At 46.5% G+C, this 22,698-nt stretch overlaps 1 protein-coding gene across 2 annotated transcripts in view; it reads left to right on the forward strand.

Moving 5' to 3' along the window:
• The window catches only part of MERTK (MER proto-oncogene, tyrosine kinase), a 99,028-nt gene that overhangs the window by 30,144 nt on the left and 46,186 nt on the right, over nucleotides 1–22,698 (forward strand). Inside the window, exons 3-6 of one of the 2 annotated variants that reach the window (XM_037038604.1) lie at nucleotides 4,848–4,893; nucleotides 5,194–5,248; nucleotides 7,168–7,341; nucleotides 22,568–22,654. In XM_037038604.1, coding sequence (XP_036894499.1) covers nucleotides 4,848–4,893; nucleotides 5,194–5,248; nucleotides 7,168–7,341; nucleotides 22,568–22,654 — 362 coding nt within the window. Of the gene's footprint in view, nucleotides 1–4,847; nucleotides 4,894–5,147; nucleotides 5,249–7,167; nucleotides 7,342–22,567; nucleotides 22,655–22,698 lie in introns of both variants that reach the window. The other variant, XM_037038600.1, reaches the window with a different exon arrangement.

Consider the following 22,698-nt stretch of genomic DNA (forward strand, 5'->3'; position numbering starts at 1 on the left):
TGTAGGACTTATGTTCAGCTAGATTTCAGGTATTCTGAGTGATAACTGTTCTGAAGTTTACTTGTAATTTTGGTTGTGGCGAATTCAAGCACTTCATTTACCTATACTAGCCATCTTTACCAGAACTCCGAGAATTTTTATAAGAATTTATTTGAGGCAAATGGGAGACATAAACTTGGGAGCAAGAGCTCAAATGCTCCCAAGAATAACAGTTTTACAGCTTCTTTTAGGCATTTGAAATTAAAGAGGAGAAGGAGGGAAGATTACATGAAAGACAGGGAAATCAAAGGGGGGGGATGGGATTATGGGATAATTAGCAAGACTATGCCCTCACTTGAGGGTAGTTACAGTTTATTTCTAAGGTGTGTTAACCTAGATGCACAGAAACAATGGACATTGCTTTTTGAAGGCGAAGATAAACCTTCTACTAAAAGTTATATGCCTGGCACATGCCTACCAACCATGACCGGCTGGTTAGGAATTTAAAATCAGATCATCCTATAAAGTTACTTTCCATAGACCCCTTTTTTCTTTTTCTTTTTTTTTCATGTGCTATAATTATTCTTACTTTTTTAAAGTGTATTTTATTGATTATGCCATTATAGTTGTCCTATTTCCCCCCCTTCACTCCCCTCTACCCTGCACACCCCTCCTCCACCATTCCCCTCCTTTTGTTCATGTCCATGTGTCACAAGTTCTTTAGATTCTGTATTTCCCATAGTATTCCTGCCCTCCCCTCTGTCTATTTTCTACTCACCATCTATGCTACTTATTCTTTGTACCTTCTCCCCCCTTCTCCTCCTCCCACTCCCCTGTTGCTAACCCTCCATGTGATCTCCATTTCTATGTTTCCACTCCTGATCTAGCTGTCCTCCTAGTTTGCTTTTGTTTTAGGTGTGGTTCTTGATAACTGTGAGTATGCTGTCCTTTCACTGTTCATATTTTTCATCTTCTTTTTTTTAGATAAGTCCCTTTAACATTTCATATAATAAGGGCTTGGTGGTGATGAACTCCTTGAATTTGATCTTATCTGAGAAGCACTTTATCTGCCCTTCCATTCTAAATGAAAGCTTTGCTGGATAGAGCAATCTTGGCTGTAGGTCTTTGGATTTCATGACTTGGAATACTTCTTTCAAGCCCCTTCTTGCCTGTAAGGTCTCTTTTGAGAAATCCACGGACAGTCTGATGGGCACTCCTTTGTAGGTGACTGTCCCCTTTTCTCTTGCTGCTTCTAGAATTCTCTCCTTCATTTTAATCTTGGCTGATGTAATTATGATGTGCCTTGGTATGTTCCTCTTTGGGTCCAACTTCTTTGGGACTCTGTGAGCTTCCTGGATTTCCTGGAAGTCTATTTCCTTTGCCAGACTGGGGAAGTTCTCCTTTATTATTTGTTCAAATAAGTTTTCTACTCATGGCTGTTCCTCTTCCCCTTCTGGTACCTCTATAATTTGGATGTTGGAACATTTAAAGATGTCCTGGAGGTTCCTAAGCCTCCCCTCATTTTTTTGAATTCTTGTTTCTTCATTCTTTTCTGTTTGGTTGTTTCTTTCTTCTTTTTGGTCTACTCCCTTGATTTGAGTCCCAGTTTCCTTTCCAGCATTATTGGTTTCCTGTGCATTTCCCTACATTTCAATTAGTTTAGCCTTCATTTGTTCCTCTAATTTGTGACTAAAATCAACCAATTCTGTGAGCATCCTGATCACCAGTGTTTTGAACTGTGCATCCAAAAGGTTGGATACTTCTTGGTCACTTAGATTATAGGCTCTGGGGCTTTGAGCTATTCTTGAGCCATATTTTGGTCTGTTTGTACCTGTTGCGTATGAGGGACGGAGCCTTAGGTGTTCACCAGGGCCGGGTGACCCAGTTGCTGGGTTGTGATGCTGTACATGGAGGCGGGGTCAGAGAGGGAAAAAAATGTCGCTTTGCTCTGCTCCACTCTCTCTCAGATATCTGTCCCCTCTGCGGCTTCTCACAAGCAGATTGGGCCCTTCTGGTGCTGATTCCCAGGTGTGTGGGCCTCTGCACCCTCCAGGACCCTGTGGGTCTCTCCAACAAACTCTGGGAGCCTGGGAACCTCTCTCGGCACCTCGACCCGAAAGTCTTTTCAATTGGTGCTTTCAGGCTCTAATTCCCATCACTGGGGCCCTGGCCTGAGCGGTCTATCTCACTGTTTGCTCCTTCACTTGGTTTATCTGTGCGGGAATGTGTGACCTTGGTCAGCCAGCCACCTTGCGCCCTCACTGGGTCCTCCTGTCACCACCCCACGCCTAGTATCCGCAAACCACCTCTGCCTCCATAGACCCCTTTTTTCATCTACAAATGACTGAAGACAGAGTTTGGTCACATTCCCTCTGTCCCCTTTTCTAGTCCTGGCCTGAATTTTCCTTGCTGGTTGACTGAAGGTCCTCCTGGGCGTTCTGTGCAGTCTGACTTCTATATCCCAGGGTACGTGGCACGGTGGTTACTTGGGTGTGTTCTGCGTCCCCCTCAGGTGCCTTTCTGGGGTCCTGGTCCCCCTCTGGCTGTCATTTTTCCCCCTGGTTGCCAGTTCTTCATGTCATCTGGCAAGCCTGCTGCCACACCGGGGTCCTGAGGCATGGGTGTCTTCAGCCTGTCAGATCTTGTCCTCCACTCCATGGAATCCCAGGTCTTGCCTGAAAAAAGTGACACCTCTTCTAAAGTGAACTTGTGAACCGTGTGGGAAGGACTCCTTCTGCAGTAGCTTGGTTTCCCTTGCAAATGCAAAGAGGACAAGACTTACCAGTCAGCTGGGGAGAGTCCTCAGGAGCTGCTAAAACCAGGATGTACCATCCAGCCCCTTGACTGACAGTGGGCAGGACACCACAGTAGACAAGTTTCTCTCCCTCTTTCTCCAGCTCCTTCCTGTCACCACGACATCCAGGAAGATACCAGGGGAGGGCCAGCCCCTTATGTGGAGATACTTGCCCTGTGAGGTCTCTTTCTGTCTTGTCCTGTTTTCCTGGTGACCTCTGAACTTTGTGACATTCAGCTCCTGCCCTAGAGCATGGAGAGAGCTGGTCTTTCCTTCACTCTGGGTCCTCCCCACATCCAACATTTGTTCATCAGGTGCATTCAAGAATTAGTTTTCTCCTACACAGCAATGAAGGGAAAGGGGAAGTCACAGTATGCTGTCAGTGAGGGGCCACTCACATTGGCCCATCAGGAAATGCAGGTGACAGGTGACAGTCACATGCCTGGGTCCTGGGAGCAATATGGAGGTGATGTTAACCCAAGCAGCCTGGTCCCCTACTTCTGACTGACACCACACTTGACCTGGAATTTAGATGCTATGTTTAACATAGGCCAATAGGGATTTGCAAAATGATGTTGTTGGAAGGAAGTCGTATTTAAAATGTCCAGTATGTGTTCTGAAAACCATGTGTTTGACCCAAGGCAACTGTGGTTCCTCAAGGCCTAGGGGCCTCACTGCCTTGATGGCGCCTTGTTACCCTCTGTTGGCTGCCAAATGTTGCTGGGGCCCCCCTGACCTTGCCAGCTTTCTCTGCTCTTTTGAACCTTAAGCCTCAGCCCTTGACTGGTTGAAAGTTGGGTTTCATTTGCTTTGGGTAAATAAGTTGAATCAGATGCAAACTGCTAGGTATGTGGGCCCTTCTGTGTTTTCCTTTTCTCTTTTTCTCCCCCAGCCACAGTCTTTGCAGTGTCTGACGAGCAGAGGGTGAGTAGAGTACCCTCTGTGGGAGAGCATCTGAGAGCCCTTCACCGTGTCTCTCCTCCCCTTGCCCTTCCCACCGCCAGCCAACTGTAGGGTTCACCTATGTTGTGTAATTCTTGTTTATAAGCACGCTGGGAAGGTAGAAAGCAGAATTCTCAGCCTTTTAGAGCCAAGGCCATCTTTTACTATCAGATGTATTATAACATAGTGTCCACACTATAATACAAGAAAAACAAAAGAATGTTGTCTTATAATAAAAGAATATGAATGTGAACTTGTTAAAGCGGGGCATGGCCACACCAGGGGTACGGAGACTTGCACCCTGCCCCTCGTACTCCCCGATGTGGCTGTTGCAGATGCGGCCTTCTGATGTCAGCGATCCCTTTTTCCAAGTGGCGACCTAGTCCCTGCAAAGTCCGAACAGGCCAAAGGACCAGTGCCAGCCCACCCCCCAACCCGCCACCCTTTTCATGATAATTGTTCTTCTGGGAAATGAGGCGAATGTTAAACCCACACAAGATACTGTGTGTGTGTGTATAATGGAGTGTGTTCTGGTCACAGAGGGTCATTTGGGATATGGAACAGTTGCCCCTGGCCCCCAAAAGTCCTGGTGACCACCCAAACAACCCTTCAGATTTGCGAAATGTCTTGGATGGCCTGCACTCCAATTTGGAATCTACCACAGAAGTCAAGACAAGTGACATAGGGATTAGAGTCATTTGTTGTCAAGAATTGGCCACCATGACTCTGGATGCTGGCAAATCTGAAATCTGCAGGGCGTCAGCTGGATGCCCAGGGAAGCATCGCTACTGTGGTCTTGGGTTCCAAGGCCATTTGGAGGCAGAAGTCCTCTTCTCAGAGGACTTCCATCTCTGCTCATAGGCCTTCGACTGACTGGATGAGACCCACCCCCGTTATGGAGAGTCATCTGCTTTAGTTGGAGTCTGCTGATTTCAATTTAATCTCATTGGAAAGCTACCTTCCCAGAATCACCTAAACTGTTATTAGGCCAAATGTCCAGGCACCACAACCTAGCCATGTCTATATGTAAGGGAAACATCACAGCCTGTGTCACAGAAGTTGAAGAATATTCTGTTTCTGTGGCAGCTCAAAAGGTAGTGACTGTAAATGTCTTTATGTGTTTTCTCTAAAGCATAACCAGTGTGCGGCATTCAGACAGTGGGTCGTATGTCTGTAAGGTGAACATAAACAACGAAGATATCGTGTCTGACCCCATCTACGTCGNGCTGATTTCAATTTAATCTCATTGGAAAGCTACCTTCCCAGAATCACCTAAACTGTTATTAGGCCAAATGTCCAGGCACCACAACCTAGCCATGTCTATATGTAAGGGAAACATCACAGCCTGTGTCACAGAAGTTGAAGAATATTCTGTTTCTGTGGCAGCTCAAAGGGTAGTGACTGTAAATGTCTTTATGTGTTTTCTCTAAAGCATAACCAGTGTGCGGCATTCAGACAGTGGGTCGTATGTCTGTAAGATGAACATAAACAACGAAGATATCGTGTCTGACCCCATCTACGTCGAGGTACAACGTAAGTACAGAGGTGGCAGAGTGGCCGGTATTAACTGCTGTGCCTGTAGTCCTCCACAGTGTGGTGGGCCCATTTATAATTCCGTTTGCAAACGCTGTAGATCCATGGGCACTGAGTTTATATAAGCCAATCTTTTTAGTCTTTAGGTAATAATGAAATGAATTCAATGATTAAAGTTTTAGTTCCATTCTAAGCAGTACACCTGAAATTAGAGAAAATATTGGCTTCCTTGTCCTGAGGTTATATACACTAAAAAGAGTTGGTGACTTTTTTAAGAGAGCAAATGCATGTCATTATCCAGCTCTCAGTGCTGACACCACGTGCCGCTCACCTGGTCAGGTGGCAGTTTGCTTGTCATCCAGCATCTCTTCCCATCTGTGTATGTGGGCGAGGAGACCAGGGGGGTGAGTAGCTTCCCTGGACAGGCCCGACACCACATCCAGGCCTTCTTTCAGGGGCCTGGGATTCATCGGGCATTGGTTCGGTTCAGTTCCAGGCCATGACACGAGCTGGGCTCAGTGTGGGTGAGAAGTGAGACACAGGATGGAGAGCAGGCCGTCTTTGCCCTGGAGAAACTTGAACTCCTGTGGGGAATGTGAGCTGAACCACAAGTGAGCCAGCCAGTGAGCCCAGGTTCCTGGGTCTCCGGGTTTGCATGCCTGGCTCTGCGGTGGCAGGCCCTGTCAAGGGAGGCTTCAAGGAGGAAGCGTGAGCCACGCGTGAGCCATCCCAGTGGACACTCCTCACCACCCAGGTGCTGCGCCCAGGGTTCCCTGCCTGCAGACTATGGGAACACCTTTCTTTCCTACTTTGTCCAGACCCTCATTTACAGGGGCTGTAGAGCAAGTGATTAGCTTTTCAGGGAAATTCAAGTGGAAACATCTTCTACTACAAGGCTCCTGCTCCCCATTCTTCTGTAAACACAAACCCTACAGGCACTAACGCTGCAGGAGGCCTGAGGGAGGCAGGCCCTCAGCAGTCTCCTTATAGCTTGTCCTGGGCCCATCCTAGATTAAAATCTAGTGTTGTGTCAGCATTGTGGGGAGGGGTGGATCCTACATTTGCTGTTTATCTGGGAAAAATATTTAAAGGACATTTTACTTGTCAAAATCTCAGAAAAACACCCGGGGCAGGTTCACGTTAGGTCCAAATGGAGTTTTGCAAAACTTTGAAGCAGGAAAAATGTTTTCCATTTACTACTTCACATCATTCCTATTGGGACCAGGTAGGTCCGTGAGTTTGCAGTCCCAAAAGAACACAGTTTCTATGTGTGAGGACCGTTAGCTCACCTGACACGTTTTTGGCATACATCCGAGTGAGTGAGTTACTTGCGTTCCTCTGAGACAGTCCTGAAGTGCCTTTCCTCACGGCCTTGGTCCCAGAACTACGGTCAGAGATCTTAGGGCTGTGGCTGCGTAACTGCGTCTGCAGTGTTTTCAGGAGACTGTGCTTTGAAAGGCGCTCAGCTCTCTACACATGCACGGAACTTAAAATTCATGTCACCCATCTCAAAGCCTCACACACAGTACATTGTCCTCAAAAGCAGCAGACCTATTGTGTGGCTTGCGTTTTCGCTCTGTGTGTTCTGGTGAGGAAGGAGTGCTGAAACCTGCCGACCTGCCCCAGGAGTGTGAGCAACGCCTGATTTCAAACCAGGCAGGCCTCTCTGCTGGTCAAACCAGTTCCCAGTCACCGTAACAGGCCCTTTGGGAAAGTGTCCTGTAAAGTCAGCTGGAGATAGACTGGTGGAGATTAGCACCTGTTTTCTTTCTTACCCAGGTTTCAAGTGAGAAATGGGGTTTTGGACCTGAGGTGGTATAGAATCTCCTGTGGCCCAGTTCTGGTCATTTCCATTCCCCCCAGGGCTCTGCCTTCGCTGTGGATTGGAAGCATTCCTTCTATTAACCTTTTCTCTGCAGGACTTCCTCACTTTACCAGGCAGCCTGAGAGCATGAACGTCACCAGAAACACTGCCTTCAACCTCACCTGTCAGGCCGTGGGCCCACCAGAGCCCGTTAGCATTTTCTGGATTCAGAACAGCAGCCGTGTGAATGAACGGCCTGAAAAATCGCCGTCTGTGCTAACTGTTCCTGGTGAGTTTGTGCCTATTTCTTTATTTCTTCTCAGGAAAAAGCTTTGATGAGCGTGCCGTGAACTGAGAGGATGAAAACAGATGTAGTGGCTGAGGTGCGGGACCCATGGGTGGGGAAGCAGTCAGGACTCCCAGGTGTGAGAGCTGGGAAGGGGCTGAGTGCTCTCCTTCCCAAGGGTGTTGGTGGTTCAGGTGGGGATGCAGCCGGAATCCCCCAGCCAGGCAGTGGAGCCCGCTTACATCTCCCATCAGGGCCATGGCCTCACTGGCCTGGCAGGTCTGACACTTCAGGAGCCAGTGATGGGAAGACCTCAGTGAGGTTTGACCGCAAGGCGTGACCGCATGTGTCACAGAAGCCACTGTGGGCCAAGTGAGTCATCGTGGGATTGGGGCTGCGTTGCTGATCAGTGGTCGTCTTGACGTCCATCCAAGGGGAAGTGCCCCAACTTGGTTCCCATCGCTCTGACTGTGTTCTAGGGTCAACGCCGTTGGTGTTCCTGTTTGCTCTTCCCATTGCATCTTTCAGCGACGTCTGGCCAGGGTATCACCCCTGTCGGGGAGGGGGAACCCTTCTTCTCTACCTTCAGGGTTCTTTGCTGGTCTAATAATCAAATAGAGGTGAGACAGATTAGCAAGAGAAAATGACCAAATTTAATGTGTATGTGTGTATGGGTGCCCCACATACATGATAGAGTCAGAGACCCTCCCCTCCCACATACAGGAGCGGTTCAGAGACAGCAAGCATACATAGTGTGAGTGAGACATCCTGAACTAGGGAGGAGGTAAGGCGCCTTGCGGGTTCAGAGGGTCATTGCAGGGAGAGCCAGGTGTTCAGTAGATAGAAGTTTGTCCTGGCGCATAGGTCAAAAGAGGTTATCTCTGGTAATCTCTTCTTATGGGCAGGCCCCCTAATTCAAGTTATCCAGGTAGCAAAGGGAGGGCCAGAAGTTTCTCCCAGAGGCACACCTTGGCATGACTCTTTCTTAACCCCACACCCCTAACCCTTCCTTTGCTCATGTATTTGGGGCTTCTGTAAGCAGAGGATGTTCTGGGCACTGAAAATGTGGCAGCAGCGGCTCCTGGAAGCCATCTTTTTTTTTTTTTTTTATCAATGTATGGTTGCCTCTGCCAAGGGCACACAATGTATCGTGTTGCCTGCCAGGAACTGGCCTGCAACCAAGGCATGTGCCCTGACTGGGAATCGAACCGCGATCGTGTGGTTCGCAGGCTCACGCTCAATCCACTGAGCTACACCAGCCAAGGCTAGGAAGCCATCTTTTTGCTTCCTTGAACCTCAGGCTCCTTTTGTGTCCGTGGCAGGAGTTCTGAATGGCTGGTGCCCTGGGGTGGCTGGTGCCCTGGGTCTTAGTTCTGGACTCACTTCTCTTCCCCTGAGATCCTTCATTCTGGGAGAGCTCCTCTGGGCTGCTGGCTTCAGCCCCGTCTGTGTGACGGGAACTTCAAATTTTGCTTCTCTAACCCAGACCTCTCTCCAGAGCTTCAGGCTCCTGTAAGCAACCGTCTCGCTGGCATGTCTACTTGCTGGGTTCCTTGGCATCTTAAAATGAAGCTCTTGCTCTTCCCCGGGATGTGTGCCACCCTGCATTTCTCGTCTTAGTAAGTGATGCCACCATTTGCCTGTCCTTTCTTTTTCTCATCTTTCACGTGAGTGGATTGGCAAGTTCCGTCAGTTTTGCTTCTACAGTACATCCAAAATCCGTCTTTTCTTCATCTTTGATGCAATGTCCTGGTCCTCGTTGCTGTCAGCCCTGCAGCCCCACTCCAGTAGTTTCCTAGCTGGTCTTGCTCGCAGCCTTGTCCTCACTTGAAGTCTTCCTCCTCATGGCAGATCATGTCACCTGCCTGCTGGAAGCCCTTCCGTGACTGCTGTTGTCTTAAACTGTGTCTCGGAGTCTTTCCTGGCTCCGTCCAACTCGCCGAGCCAACCCCATCCCACTCTCCCTTCTCTCTGAGCACCACTCACACGGGTTGTCTTTCATTTCCTCAGCACATGACCCTCCTCCTGCCTCAGGACCTTTGCACTCTCTCTCTTGTCTGCCTGCCGTGTTCGGCCATCTGCCCTTTGTTCCGTGACACAACTCAAATATCACGTCAGCCTTTTCTGGTCACTCTGAACTGTTTCAGATTTTGCCACCTTTTTGTTGACTTCCAATCACGAATCCTTGTGGACTTCCTTATTGTACTTGTCAGTCTAAAATGACCCTGTTTATTTATTATCTCTTCTTAGAGAGTATGTGCCCAGTAAGGACAAGGGCTTGGTCTCTCCTAAGGCAGTGCCTGACCCGTAGTGTTAGTCACTAAATATTCACGGCAAGAATGGATCAGCAAGTGAATGCCTGCCCATAAGTATTGAGTCACTTTTCTGACTCCTGACTCTGCCAGGAACCTTATGGTTTCCTCTGCCTTCATCTGAGTTTCCTTTGAGTTTCTCCAAGGAGTTGAGCATCAGCGACTTCTTTTCAAAGTTGGTTTTAAAATATACTCCATCCTTTCCAGGCTGGTTGCTCTGAAGTCCCATAAAGAAAGATTTCCTTCATTGAGGTAAAAGCGACCTACAAGTAAGTGAAATGCATAGAACTTGAACGCACAACTCAGGGAGTTAGATAAGTGTAGAGAACCCTGTAACCACCAGGTGAACCAAGATGCTTAACGTGCTGTCGCCTCAGGAGCTTCCCCCTTCTCCCTTCTGATTGGGCCCCACCTCCCACAGGCAGCCCTGTTCTGGTGTCTGTCCTCAGATTACTGTTGCCTGGTCTCATGCTTTACATAAATAGAATCAGAAAGTGTGTGTTCTTCTGTGTCGGGATTCTTTGGCTCAGTGTGGTGTGTTTGAGATGCACCCACGTTGTGGTGTCAGCAGTGCAATACTTTTTATCTCGACAGTGCTCTGTCGTAGGAAGGTGCTGTATTTTGCTATCCATTCATTTGTTGAGCATTTGAGATGTTTACGGCTATTGGCTACTGTGAATAACTGAATATTCATGTGCAAGTGTCTTGGGGGACATATATTTTTATTTCCCTTGTACAAATAGCTGGGAGAGCAGCAGCTGAGTCATATGTAAGCATATGTTTAACTTTTAAAGAAACTAGGAATCTATTCTCCAAAGGGATTGGACCATGGCATGTACCCCAGAGCCACAGAGGAGCATTCCAGTCGCACCATGCATATCCTACATCCCCAGTATGAACATTTCACATAACATAAGTCTACTCTCAAAGCAGGAAAATGCTCTGGCTCATGTAGCTCAATGGGTTGAGTTCTGGGTTGAGAACCAAAGGGTTGCTAGTTCAATTCCCAGTCAGGGCAAATGCCTGGATTGTGGGTTGGGTCCCCAGTAGGGAATGCTTGTGAGGCAAACACACATTGATGTTTTCCTCTCTTTCTTTTTCCCTTCTCTCTAAAATAAATAAGTAAAATCTTTAAAAAAAAAACCTAAATCAGGGAACTGACACTGGTACCAGCTATACATGGACTCATGAGTGTGCACATGGCTCACACGTTGCTCTATGTAAATTTATCATGTATAGCTTTGTGAAATCACAGTATCACATAAAGGCTATTTTGAAAAGCACACTACTAGGTTATTAACTCCTCAATTCCTATTTTGCATCTGTCTTCTCCACCCCCCAAAAATCTTCAAATTAGTGAGAGTAAAATAAAGATCTCACCTGGCTTGCGTAGCTCAGTGGATTGAGCGCGGGCCTGCGAACCAGACGATCGCGGTTCGATTCCCAGTCAGGGCACATGCCTGGGTTGCAAACCAGTTCCTTGCAGGCCAACTCCCAGCAGGGAATGCACAAAAAGGCAACCATACATTGATGTTTCTCTCCCTCTCTCCTTCCCCTCTAAAAAATAAATAAATAAATAAAATATTAAAAAAAAATTAAAAAAATAAATAAATAAAGATCTCAAAGAACATGGAACCCCCAAGTAGGTGGTAGTTTTAAGGATGTCTCTGGCCACTTGTAAATAAATCAGATCTCTGAGCTGAGACAAATTACTTGTGGCCTTGGGTGTTAAAAGAATTCATAGATCTTATCACAGAAACACACTTCTGATTATTCTGAAATCACAGAGAAGAAAGGTTCTAGATAAATGGAGATGGACAGAGTGTCTTGTTTTCATATGAAAATGACATTGATTCTGCTAAGTATGGAATCATGAGACATGAAAACACACAGCAAAACTTAAAGAACGGGTATCCATCTGGTGCCTGTAAGGATGTGGAAAACGATCTTATCTAGGTGTTCAGCTCATCAGCAGTGTCAGGCGTGATTTCAAAATGAATTCCAAACTGATTTCCAGTCTTTAATAGTTACTAGATGATATATCAGGGAATGTCTCAGAATCAAGACGGAGAAATAAATGGAAAAAAATAAAAGTAAACAGACTTATCCTGGGTTGAACAGTAGCCAGGAATACTGATTTCATGAACTGATGTCAACTCAGAGACTGCCTTTGTTAACAGACTCTTGGCTCTGCTCTTGATTGGATCAGAATCTGGATTTCCATCAACAATGAAATGGCAGCTGGCACAAAGCAGGGAGAAAATCAGCTGGTCCAGTGGGTCAAGGTTCAAAATGGGTTCAGGAGGCTGGGACGGTAGATTAAACTTTTGTAAGGATGAATGTCACATGGTAGAATATGATTCCAAAATTAATTACACCAGAAGTGAGAGAGTTTTGGCTCTGCAGCAATTTAATGAGGGAAAACGACCTGGGGGTTTCAGTTACCCTTAAACTCAACATTCACCACCTCCTCCATGTTCTGAAAGCATCAGGAGGGCGAGAGAGCATGCACCAGGTGCGGCGGAGGCACCAGTCCCCTGTGTTTTGGATATTTTGTTCTTGGTTTTGACCGGAGACTTAGGTTATGTGCAGTGTTCACACTGGGGTCATAGGGTGAAGGAAACGGCATCTTCCCTGTGTATTTCTTTGCATCTTTCTGTGAATCTATACTTAATTCAAGGTAAGATTTTTAAAACCTTTATTTTGCATAATTATTAAATAATCATATGTTGAAAATGTAGAAAATTCAGAAAAGTGCTTTTACAGCTTATTATACATTTACAATTACAATGAAAACACTAATGTGTTTTCTCCCTATTTTCTATAAATATATGTGTGGCTATAAGTGATTTTCCTTAAAGTGAGAATGATAATACTTGTGCAGATTAATTCCAGCCTTGTTATTACACAAGTAATATGCGAACACATTCACGCCAAAACATTCACACCACAGACATAACAAAACAGAAAGTGAACATCTCCCTTTTTTTCTCTAGCTTTCACCGCCCTGCGCGACAGAACACCCACCACCAGCCTTTGGCTCCCCTCCGTCCAGGCCCCTCCCACTTCTTAAACTGCCTTCACATGCGCATGTGCACCGACAGCCGAGCCACCTAGCGCTTTCCGAGTGTGGGCTCGTGGGTCTGCCCGGTCGATTGTGAAGTGGCCACAGCGAGGGGGTGGACTGTAATTTACTTAACCATTCCCTTGTTGATGGACATGTAGGTTTTAATTTTTTTCTGTTGCTTATGGAGACATCTTTGTACCCCTATGTAATTCTTCTCTGAAAACCTTGCTAGATACCCCGGGCTTGTCTGTGCCCCCAGAGAGCCTCTTCCATAAGCTCTTGTACCTCCCCACCACATGGAGGCAGGACCATCTGCTTGTCTGCCCGTTTAGTTGTTAAAGAGTGTGACTATCATATATTAATTATTAAGTAGCTTAGCCCCCCTCACCCAACACAGTGCCTGGCAGAACTCTGAGACCAAATGAATGACCTAATGAACAAACAAATGAATGACAGTCCCATATCTTAGGTCCCTTCACTGGAACAAAGAGACCCAGTGATACTAAAGTAACTTGTATTTGTATGATTATTTTTATACTTCAAGTCTTATCTCTTTTCTCATTTACATCTTTAACCAGTGCTGTGAAATTGATAGAACAGGGTTTTCTACATCCATTTTGTAGGCACAGAGGGAAGAAGGGCCCTGAGTGAAGGCTACTGAGTGAGATCCACGCAGCCACTTGGGCTATGCCCAAGCATCTGAACTTTGTAACGTCAGAGAAGAATGACATAGCCCTGGCCAGTGTGGCTTGGTTGGTTGGGGGATAGTCTGGTAAACCAAAGGTCCCAGGTTCAGTTCCCTGCCAAGACCCGTATCCAAGTTGCAGGTTAAGGCACAGATAGGAGGAAACCCATCGATACTTGTCTCTCGCATCACTGTTCCTCTCCCTCTCTTTTTCTCTTCCCCTCTCTCTAAAGTCAGTAAGCATGTCCTCAGGTAAGAATTTTTTTTTAATGATGTAAAACAGAAACTTTATTTAAACACGTTTTTAATTTTGAGGTCCTTTTGTGTGGCCCCTGAGCCCTCCCTCAAGTTCAGGTTTGAGGAACCGGGAGCTCAGGCCATTCTGTCCTGAGATGCCTGCAGAGGGTTGCATGCTGATGTAAAGCAGGGTGTGTGCAGGGAGGCACAGTTCTGCCTTGAATGCACCCTCAGGTAGACCTTCCTGATCCCCGCCTGAGAGAGTGTGACCTAAGGAAGTGTGTGAAGAGCCTCAATTGCGTAGGCTGCTCTGAGCTAGCGAGTTCCTGAACAGGAAGGTCACACACTGTGCCCTTGATATCAGTTTTTTTTGCCTAGTGATGTAAGAGCTATCTTTAAGATAAAGGACGTTATTCTGAATCAACAAGCCAGTCTCAAAAGTCCCATGCTGTAGGGTTTCATTTATGTAACAGTCTCAAAAGGACAGGGTTGTGGTGATGGCAGATGGACCGGCTCTTGCTGAGTTTAGGTTGGAGGAGGATGTCCCTAAAAGGGTTAGCGGAAATGAGCTTCTTTCTGGTAATGGAACACAGTTCTATTTCTCTGCACAACCTGTAATAAAATTTCATAGAACTAGACTTCCGGCCAAGATGGAGTCATAGGTGGAAACGCTGTGCCCCCTCCCACAACTGAATTTAAAGACAGCGAAGTTTTAGTAAGAAAAACGCAGCCAAAACACAGAAAATTGAACTGTACGGAAGTCTGACAACAACAAACCACTCAGCCAGACCAGTAAGAGGGGCGGAGTCAGTGGCGGAGTAGGGTCGGGCTGGAAAGATCGTTCGGTCTGACCAACCCAGGAGCGGAGGCGGAGGTGGTTGGTGGACCCCAGGTGTGGGGTGGCAATGGGTGGACCCAGTGAGGGCACAGGACACCTGGCTGACTATAGATATTCGTGTGTAGATAAACCAAGCGAAGGAGCAAACAGTGAGACAGTCCACTCAGGCTAGGGCCTCAGCGACGGGAATTACAGCCTGAAAGCACCAACTGGAAAGACTTTCTCAGGGTTGAGGGGCCAGGAGAGGCTCCTAGGCTCACAGAGAGTTCGTTAGAGAGACCCACAGGGTCCTGGAGAGTACATGGGCCCACACACCCGGAAACCAGCACCAGAGAGGCCCAATTTGCTTGTGGGAAGCTGAAGAGGGGACAGAAATCTGAGAGAGAGCAAAGCGGAGCAAAATGCCATTTTTTTCCCTCTCTGACCCCACCCCCACGTACAGCGACTGGGTCGCCCGGCCCTGATGTACACCTGAGGCTCTGCCCCTCAAACATAACAGATGCAAACAGACCAAACATGACACAAGAACAGCTCAAAGCCCCAGAGCCTATAATTCTAGGTGAACAAGAAATAGCCAACCTTTCAGATGCACAGTTCAAAACACTGGTGATCAGGATGCTCACAGAATTGGTTGATTTTAGTCACAAATTAGAGGAACATATGAAGGCTAAACTAATTGAAATGAAGGGAAATGCACAGGAAACCAATAGTGATCAAAAGGAAACTGGGACTCAAATCAAGGGAGTGGACCAGAAGAAAGAAAGAAACAACCAAACAGAAAAGAATGAAGAAACAAGAATTCAAAAAAATGAGGGGAGTATTAGGAACCTCCAGGACATCTTTAAACATTCCAAATTATAGGGGTACCAGAAGGGTAAGAGGAACAGCCATGAGTGGAAAACATGTTTGAACAAATAATAAAGGAGAACTTCCCTAATCTGGCAAAGGAAATAGACTTCCAGGAAATCCAGGAAGCTCACAGAGTCCCAAAGAAGTTGGACCCAAGATGGAACACACCAAGGCACATCATAATTACATTAGCCAAGATGAAAATGAAGGAGAGAATTGTAGAAACAGCAAGAGATAAGGGGACAGTTACCTACAAAGGAGTTCCCATCAGACTGTCAGCTGATTTCTCAAAAGAGACCTTACAGGCAAGAAGGGGCTTGAAAGAGGTATTCCAAGTCATGAAATCCAAAGACCTACATCCAAGATTGCTCTATCCAGCAAAGCTTTCATTTAGAATGGAAGGGCAGATAAAGTGCTTCTCAGATAAGATCAAATTCAAGGAGTTCATCACCACCAAGCCCTTATTATATGAAATGTTAAAGGGACTTATCTAAGAAAAAAAGATAAAAAATATGAACAGTGAAAGGACAGCAAACTCACAGTTATTAACAAGCACACCTAAAACAAAAGCAGACTAAGAGGACAGCTAGATCAGGAGCAGAACCATAGAAATGGAGATCACATGGAGGGTTAACAACAGGGGAGTGGGAGGAAGAGAAGGGGGGAGAACGTACAGAGACTAAGTAGCATAGATGGTAGGTAGAAAATAGACAGGGGGGAGGGCAGGAATACTATGGGAAATACAGAATCTAAAGAACTTGTGACACATGGACATGAACGAAAGGGAATGGTCGGGGAGGGGTGTGCAGGGTGGAGGGGAGTGAAGGTGGGGGAATGGGACAACTGTAATGGCATAATCAATAAAATATAGTTTAAAATAAATAAATAAAATTTCATGGAACTACAATGTGCACTCCTCCTCCCCCAAACAAAACAAAGCAAAACAGAAACTGGCAAAATCTGAATCAGTTTCAGATTTGTATTTTAGTTAATGATATTGCACCAGGTCTCTTTCCCGGTGTTAGGGGATGTTCTCTAATTGTGTAAGATCTTATCACAAGGGAAGCTGAGTGAAGGGTGGACATGAACTCTGTACTATTTCTGCAATTTCTTCTGAATCGAAAATTATTTCAAAACAAAGGGTTTTTTTCCTTTTTAAAGAACCACTTTGTCAGGGCAAAGCTCAGTTCTGCCAACGGAGAGGAACTGTGGAGAGAACTTGTTGCATGGTATCTGGCAGTGGGATGTGCTTATTCTAGGCCAGAGGAAGAGCTCCCCAGCTTCGACATTGGAAACTGATGCTCCCTCACTGTCGTGTGCCCCTAGGCGAGCTACTCCACTTCTTTATATACCGTGGGCATGATAACCGTGTCTACTTCATGGAACATTTATGAGGTTCCAGAGAACTAATGAATGAGAAGTCCTCGGTACAGAAGCAGCCTCCAGGAATGACTCTGTTGTTCTATTATAAATTTTTACCTGCAGGAGTGACTGTCAATTGTGACCTACCTTCCTAAGAAGAGTGGTATAGACTTATGCTGATCTTTCTGGTTTTTTACATACTTATTTTATATTTAAATCTACATTTGGGAAACACCTAAGCTAGTTTTTTATTTAGTTGGATATACTTCTTAATTAATATTCATTGTAATAATAATAGTAATGTCACTGAACTCAAGGGGTTTGCTGCTCAGGGTGTTCTGTTCAAGAACCAGACACGGTTCTTGAAAGGAACTTAAAACATTGCTTATGTATACTATTTGGTCAGTGACCTGTTGATTTCTTCTTTTTAGTTGGCTACATTTATCAGGTTGGGTTTTGCCCCTCCCCCTCCAAGATTACCCTGTTTACGGCTGGTCTGCAAAATACTGTGCTACATTTTAACATTTAGCAAGGACAGGATAACATTTAGAACTGCCCAGCCCTTGAGACTCTTGTTCTTACATAAATCAGTCCATTATTCTCACAGTGCTTTCTATGAAGATTTACTTTGAACCTTGTAGCAAAGTGTGATAGTCACTTTGAATACCTATTTTACAGACCAGGAAAAATGGAGTTAGTTAGGGACCCACACGCTCCATTATTCTAGTCTTTCTATGCAGCTGGCACGATCCCAGTGGAACATGTTAGATCGTGTCCATCTTCTGCTCAAGCTCCAGGTTTCCCACTCTACTTAGAGGACAATGCGAAGGCCTGTCCCACCTGTTTTCCTACCTAGACCGTGTCGTCACCTCCAATAAAAACTTGGCCCATTCCCTCACCCTGACTCTCCTCAGAGGACATTTCTCAAGGAGCCAGTCTGACCCACGTGTTGAAAGTCACAGCCCACTGCTCCACTCTCCTCATAGTACTAATCACCTTCTAAGGGCACATGCAGCTCACTTACCGAAGAGGTTATTGTTTCTCGCCCACGTCCTCCGTGAGATGTGAGATGTCTCATAAAATAAAGGGCAGAGGCCTTTATTTTATTTGCGGACACATCCCCAGTGCCTGGAAAAATGTCTGGTGCACAGTAAGAACTAGGTAAGTGAATGAATTCAGTGCAGACAGTGAGTTCAAAGTTAGTGAGCATAAGTTCCTTCCATTATGCACATATTCTTCTGTTTCTTGCTTCTTTTGGTGGAAAGATAGACCCCGGGGCAGGGCGGGGAATGAAAGGACTGAATTGCTGAAACCAGAACTCAAGGAACTGGCCTCACTGTGCTCTTAGAAGTTGCTCCTTCAGCAGTTCTGAATGTCCTTCCCTCAAGGGAACATCCTGTGACTGGATGTTCCTTAAAATATCTTTCAGACTTTGTGTCAGAGGCTGTCTTTCATTAAAACCAGCAGAGAATCAGGCAAGAGGGGCATGAGCCATCTTGGAATTGGGTGTGACTGAATGGAGTAAGGGGCAGCCTGGGCAGAGGACCGCTCAGGGGGCCCAGGGCACTCTGGGGGGCGTTGAGGCGGGTGGAGTGGGTGGTAGGGTGGAGACAGAGGGCTGAATCATTTCTTCCTTGGAAAGCCACAGAGTTTGGTTGTAGAACTTGCAGGTCTGTTCCAGTCTGGCGGTTCGCGTTCCCCAGAGGGAAGGCAGGACGGTGAGAGGGAGCTGTCCCTCCTGGACACACCTGGGGAGACAGGCTGAGTGAGTCTCTCTCCTGGGACCGTTTGTGCCAAAAGAAGTGTAACACAGAGTAAGCAAAGAAGAGTGTACTTGGCCCCACTGCCCATCTAGTTTTGGAGAGAGGTCACTGGTTTGGACCAACCTCTACTCCCTCTGCCGGAACCTACAAGGCATCTGTTGGGAACTGCTGTCATCAGTGGTTGGCTCGGTCTGGGTGCTTCTGAAAGGGGGTGGGGCCAAAGAGTTTGCTGCAGATGGTTTTCCTGACTTTGTGTTCGCTCTGACAAGAAACACAAAGAGGAAAGTGGACTTTCCGTTTAACCTGGAGTCACGTCCCGTGATAAGCACTTCTACTTCCTGCGGCGATAAAGCCAGCAGGCCTGAAGGACTCGGGCTAGCATCTCAGCGAGCCCCGCTCGGTTTACGTAAGGGCCAGTTCTTCCCTCACGGCCAAAGCCACTCCCTGTGTCTTCTGATTGAGCCAAAGCTGACTTTTCTAAATATAAGTCAAGTTTTGCAAGTTCATGGCACCTTGCGACATGCACGTCTTGGTGGGGAGCTTACAACTGGAAAGTGAAAAGTGATAGTTCAGCATGAAAAGCAAAGTGTCACAGGTGGCAGCCAGGGGCCCCAAGGGGTGGCTTAGAGGGGTCTGTGTCTTCATCCTCACCCAGGGCGTCGTCGCTCCTAAAATCCAAGCCCGACACAGTGCCCAAAGTCCAGGCGCTGTGCCAGCTCCCCCTGATCTCCTGCTTCCCTATCATTGCTCCCTGTCTTCACAAAAGAAAAGAGACCCCCTCAGACTTACCTCAGAGCTCTGTGGAGCCTCAGTTCTCAGATGCTTTGGTCTCAAGATACCTGTAAAATTAAAGTTTAAAAATGATGGAGAACCCAAGTTATGTGAGTTTTGGTTATGTGAATGAATCCTCTCGGTTGATATGTACTGAAACAGAAATCAAAACTGAAAACTTCTAACGCGAGAATACACAAGCGTCTTTCAAAAGCCAATAGGCCTAATGGCATCACACAGCGTACGACCTCGGAAAACCTCATGCCTTCCTGTGCACGTTGCATAGGACCCTTCAGAGGAGTTTTACCGGAGAACATCGGGATATATTCAGGGTGCCTGAAATGACATTCTTAGCAGCTGTTTAAATTAGGAGCAGTTTAACATGCAAACCTCAAAATGTGTTTTTTTTTGTGAGGAAATCCAGCAGCAGCTACAAAGACTCCAGAGGCAGGGTCTTCACAGATGTCCCTGTGTAGGTGTGGCTGGTGGGTCTGAAAGAAATACTTCTCTGCAGTGCAGCAAATCTTTCCTAAACTACCACACAGGCTGTTAGTGGCCTCATCCCGGACTCGAGAGGAGTTGGCCAGCTGGGAAAAGAGCCTGGAGGCTGCCTGGAGCTGCATCTGCTGGGCACCTGCCGCTGTCTGCAGGATCTAGCTTAGCAGCCAGTGTAGGGTTTTCCTCCAGCCGGACCAAAATACTCCTCCGTTAGGCTGGAGGTGTGCATTTTAGCTAAGTTAAAATACCTGAAATGTCTGGTTCTGACATAACATTATTTTAGTGAGTAAGTGGTCACCACAGGGCGGTAGGACAGGGGCCCAGAGGTCCGTTTTCAGGGGCTGTGTCAGACTCGGGGGCAGATTTGCTCTGGAGAAGCACCAGCGCAGAGAGGATCGGGTTTGCATTTCTTCCCAGATCCGCTCTGGTCCTCTGGCCACTTGCCTTTCTTGGTTCCTGCCTGGCAGCATGTTGCTTTTTGGTTTTTAAAATATTTAACTGCTTCACTCCTGACAAACTTTGAATTTTAAGAATATCAGATGGAACATTGCCTGTGCAAGTAGATCATAAAAGAAAACAAAACAAGTTTTTTAGGCAAGAGGCGAACAGTGGTGTATTTTCAAGAATTCTGTCTGTCTGTCTTCCTCCACTTTTTTTTTAAAGATTTTATTTATTTGTCTTTAGAGGGGAAGGGAAGGAGAGAGGGCGAGAAATATCAATGTATGGTTGCCTCTCGTGAGTTCCCTGCTGGGAACTGGCCTGCAACCCAGGCATGTGCCCTGCCTGGGAATCGAACCGCAGTTGTTTGGTTCACAGGCCCGCACTCAGTCCACTGAACTACACCAGCCAGGGCGTCCTCCACTTCTTGATGCGGCCTTTGTGCCAGAGACAGAAAAGTTTCCAGAGGGTATATATGGCTGTGTTTTTTAAATATAACCTTTTAATTTTTAGAATAGTTTTCAAGTTATAGAAAACTTGTGGAAGTGGGACAGAGAATGCTCTCCCCTACCATTCCTTACTGTTGTACATTAATGTGGCACATTTGTTACAATTGATGAGCCAACACTGGTACAGTGTTGCTAGCTGAAGTCCACACCTCATTCACATTTCCTTTGTTTTTACCTAAGTCCTTTTGCTATTCCAGGATTTCACTCAGGGTTTAGTTGCCAGGTCTGCGTGGGCTCCTCTTGGCTGTGACAGGGTCTCCAACTGTTTTTGTTTTCAGTGACCTTGACATTTTTTTAAATGTATTTTTTAACTGAATTGACTAGGATGACACTGGTTTCACATGTACCACTCTATAATACTTCGCGTGTATATCGTATTGTGTGTTCATCAGCCCAAGTAAGAAGTCACTTTCCATCACCATTTACCCACCTACACGCCCTTTCTATCCATCCCCATCCCCCTTCCCTCTGGCAGTCACCATACCATTGTCTGTGTCTCGGAAGTTTTGTGTTTTTTACTTAATCCCGTCACATTTTTCACCCAAACCCCCAACCCCACTCCTGTCTGACAGCTGTCAGAATGACCTCGCCAGTTTTCAGGAGGACAGGACAGGTTTGTAGACTGGTCCAACTGTGGAGTTGGGCCTGTCCATGGTTTCCCGAATGAGTAGACTTGGGTGATCTGTTTGGGGAAGAAGACTTTAGAGGAGAAGTGCCATCACAGGGTATCCAGCAGACGCTCTGTCCGCGTGACTTATCATTGTGGGCGTTGACCTTGATCATCTGGGTGAGCCAGTGTTTGTCAGTTTCTCCAGGCTAAAGTTTTTCTTTTGTTTTCCTTTCCACACTGTCCTCTTTGGAAGGAAGTCACTGTGCACGGCCCACGCTCTGGTAGGGTGAGTTATGCTCCCTCCTAAAGACCGAGCACCCATGTTAATTCTTGGGGAGGCTTGCCTAGTCTCCCCCTTTTATTGTTTATTTATATCGGTATAGACCCACGGGCATTTGTTCTATACTTTGGGTTACAATCCAGTGGCAGTTGTATTTTCTTGCTCACGTTTTGTTCCAACTGCGGCCACCAGAGGTGCTTTCAGTTGCTCCCATGTCTCTGCCATACGTACCACTTCCGTGCGTGTGCCTGTGCGTCTGTGATGCTCAGGTTTGTGTTATGTTTTGCCCAGGCTCATCCTTGCTCCCATCTGCGAGTCAGCCATTTCTCCAAGGTCCCCCCGGGTTCCTTTATTGGAAAGTGGAATTAGACCTGGGTCACCTCTCTTCCTTTCTACTTAAAATTAGTGAATCAGAAGTCTTTACACCTTGGAAATAATTTAAAGTTTCTTTTTGTTTAGCACTGTTCTCATGTTTGTATAGTAATTCCTAATGAGTTCACTGATTTTTTACTACTAAATAAGGACTCATTACAGAAGATCTTCTGAAATTCTTTAAACTGTGGGTTTTATCCTGCTGTTTTTGGAATTGTGAAGTGTCCATGCTGTCCTGGGCAGCTACGGCCCAGGGGACTACCCAGGGGACTACCCAGGGAGCCTTAGAGACCACTTTTTTGATATTGGGGTCTGCGACTCCCACACTTCCTTGTAGAAATGTAAAAATCTAAATGATAGCGCTTTGTTGCCCGATGCATCTCCCATCAGGGAAAAAGAAAGCTTTTGAATGGAGGACCAGTGCCTCCCAGGCCCTTGGTTGCTCCCTGGTATGTACTGTTTAATCCCAGGTGTGTTTTTTTCTTTTTCAAAACATCGGAACACTTTTAAAATTAACTTTGCATGTATGGCTTGAGGCAATGAACCAGGAAGTAAAAGCATGCCCAGACACCTGTAGGGTTCTGCAAAGTGGTGGCCTGTGTTTCTGCTGATGGTCTCACTGTCTCCTTCCGCTTCAGGTCTGACAGAGATGGCGGTCTTCAGCTGTGAGGCCCACAATGACAAGGGGCTGACCGTGTCCAAGGGCATACAGGTCAACATCAAAGGTGAGAAGCAGAGCCTGTCCCTTGAGCATGTTTGGGAGTTGGGT

This window comes from Sturnira hondurensis, unplaced genomic scaffold (assembly GCF_014824575.4).
Source record: "Sturnira hondurensis isolate 20B ecotype Veracruz unplaced genomic scaffold, ASM1482457v3 Scaffold0002039, whole genome shotgun sequence".
NCBI classification, from domain to species: Eukaryota; Metazoa; Chordata; class Mammalia; order Chiroptera; family Phyllostomidae; genus Sturnira; species Sturnira hondurensis.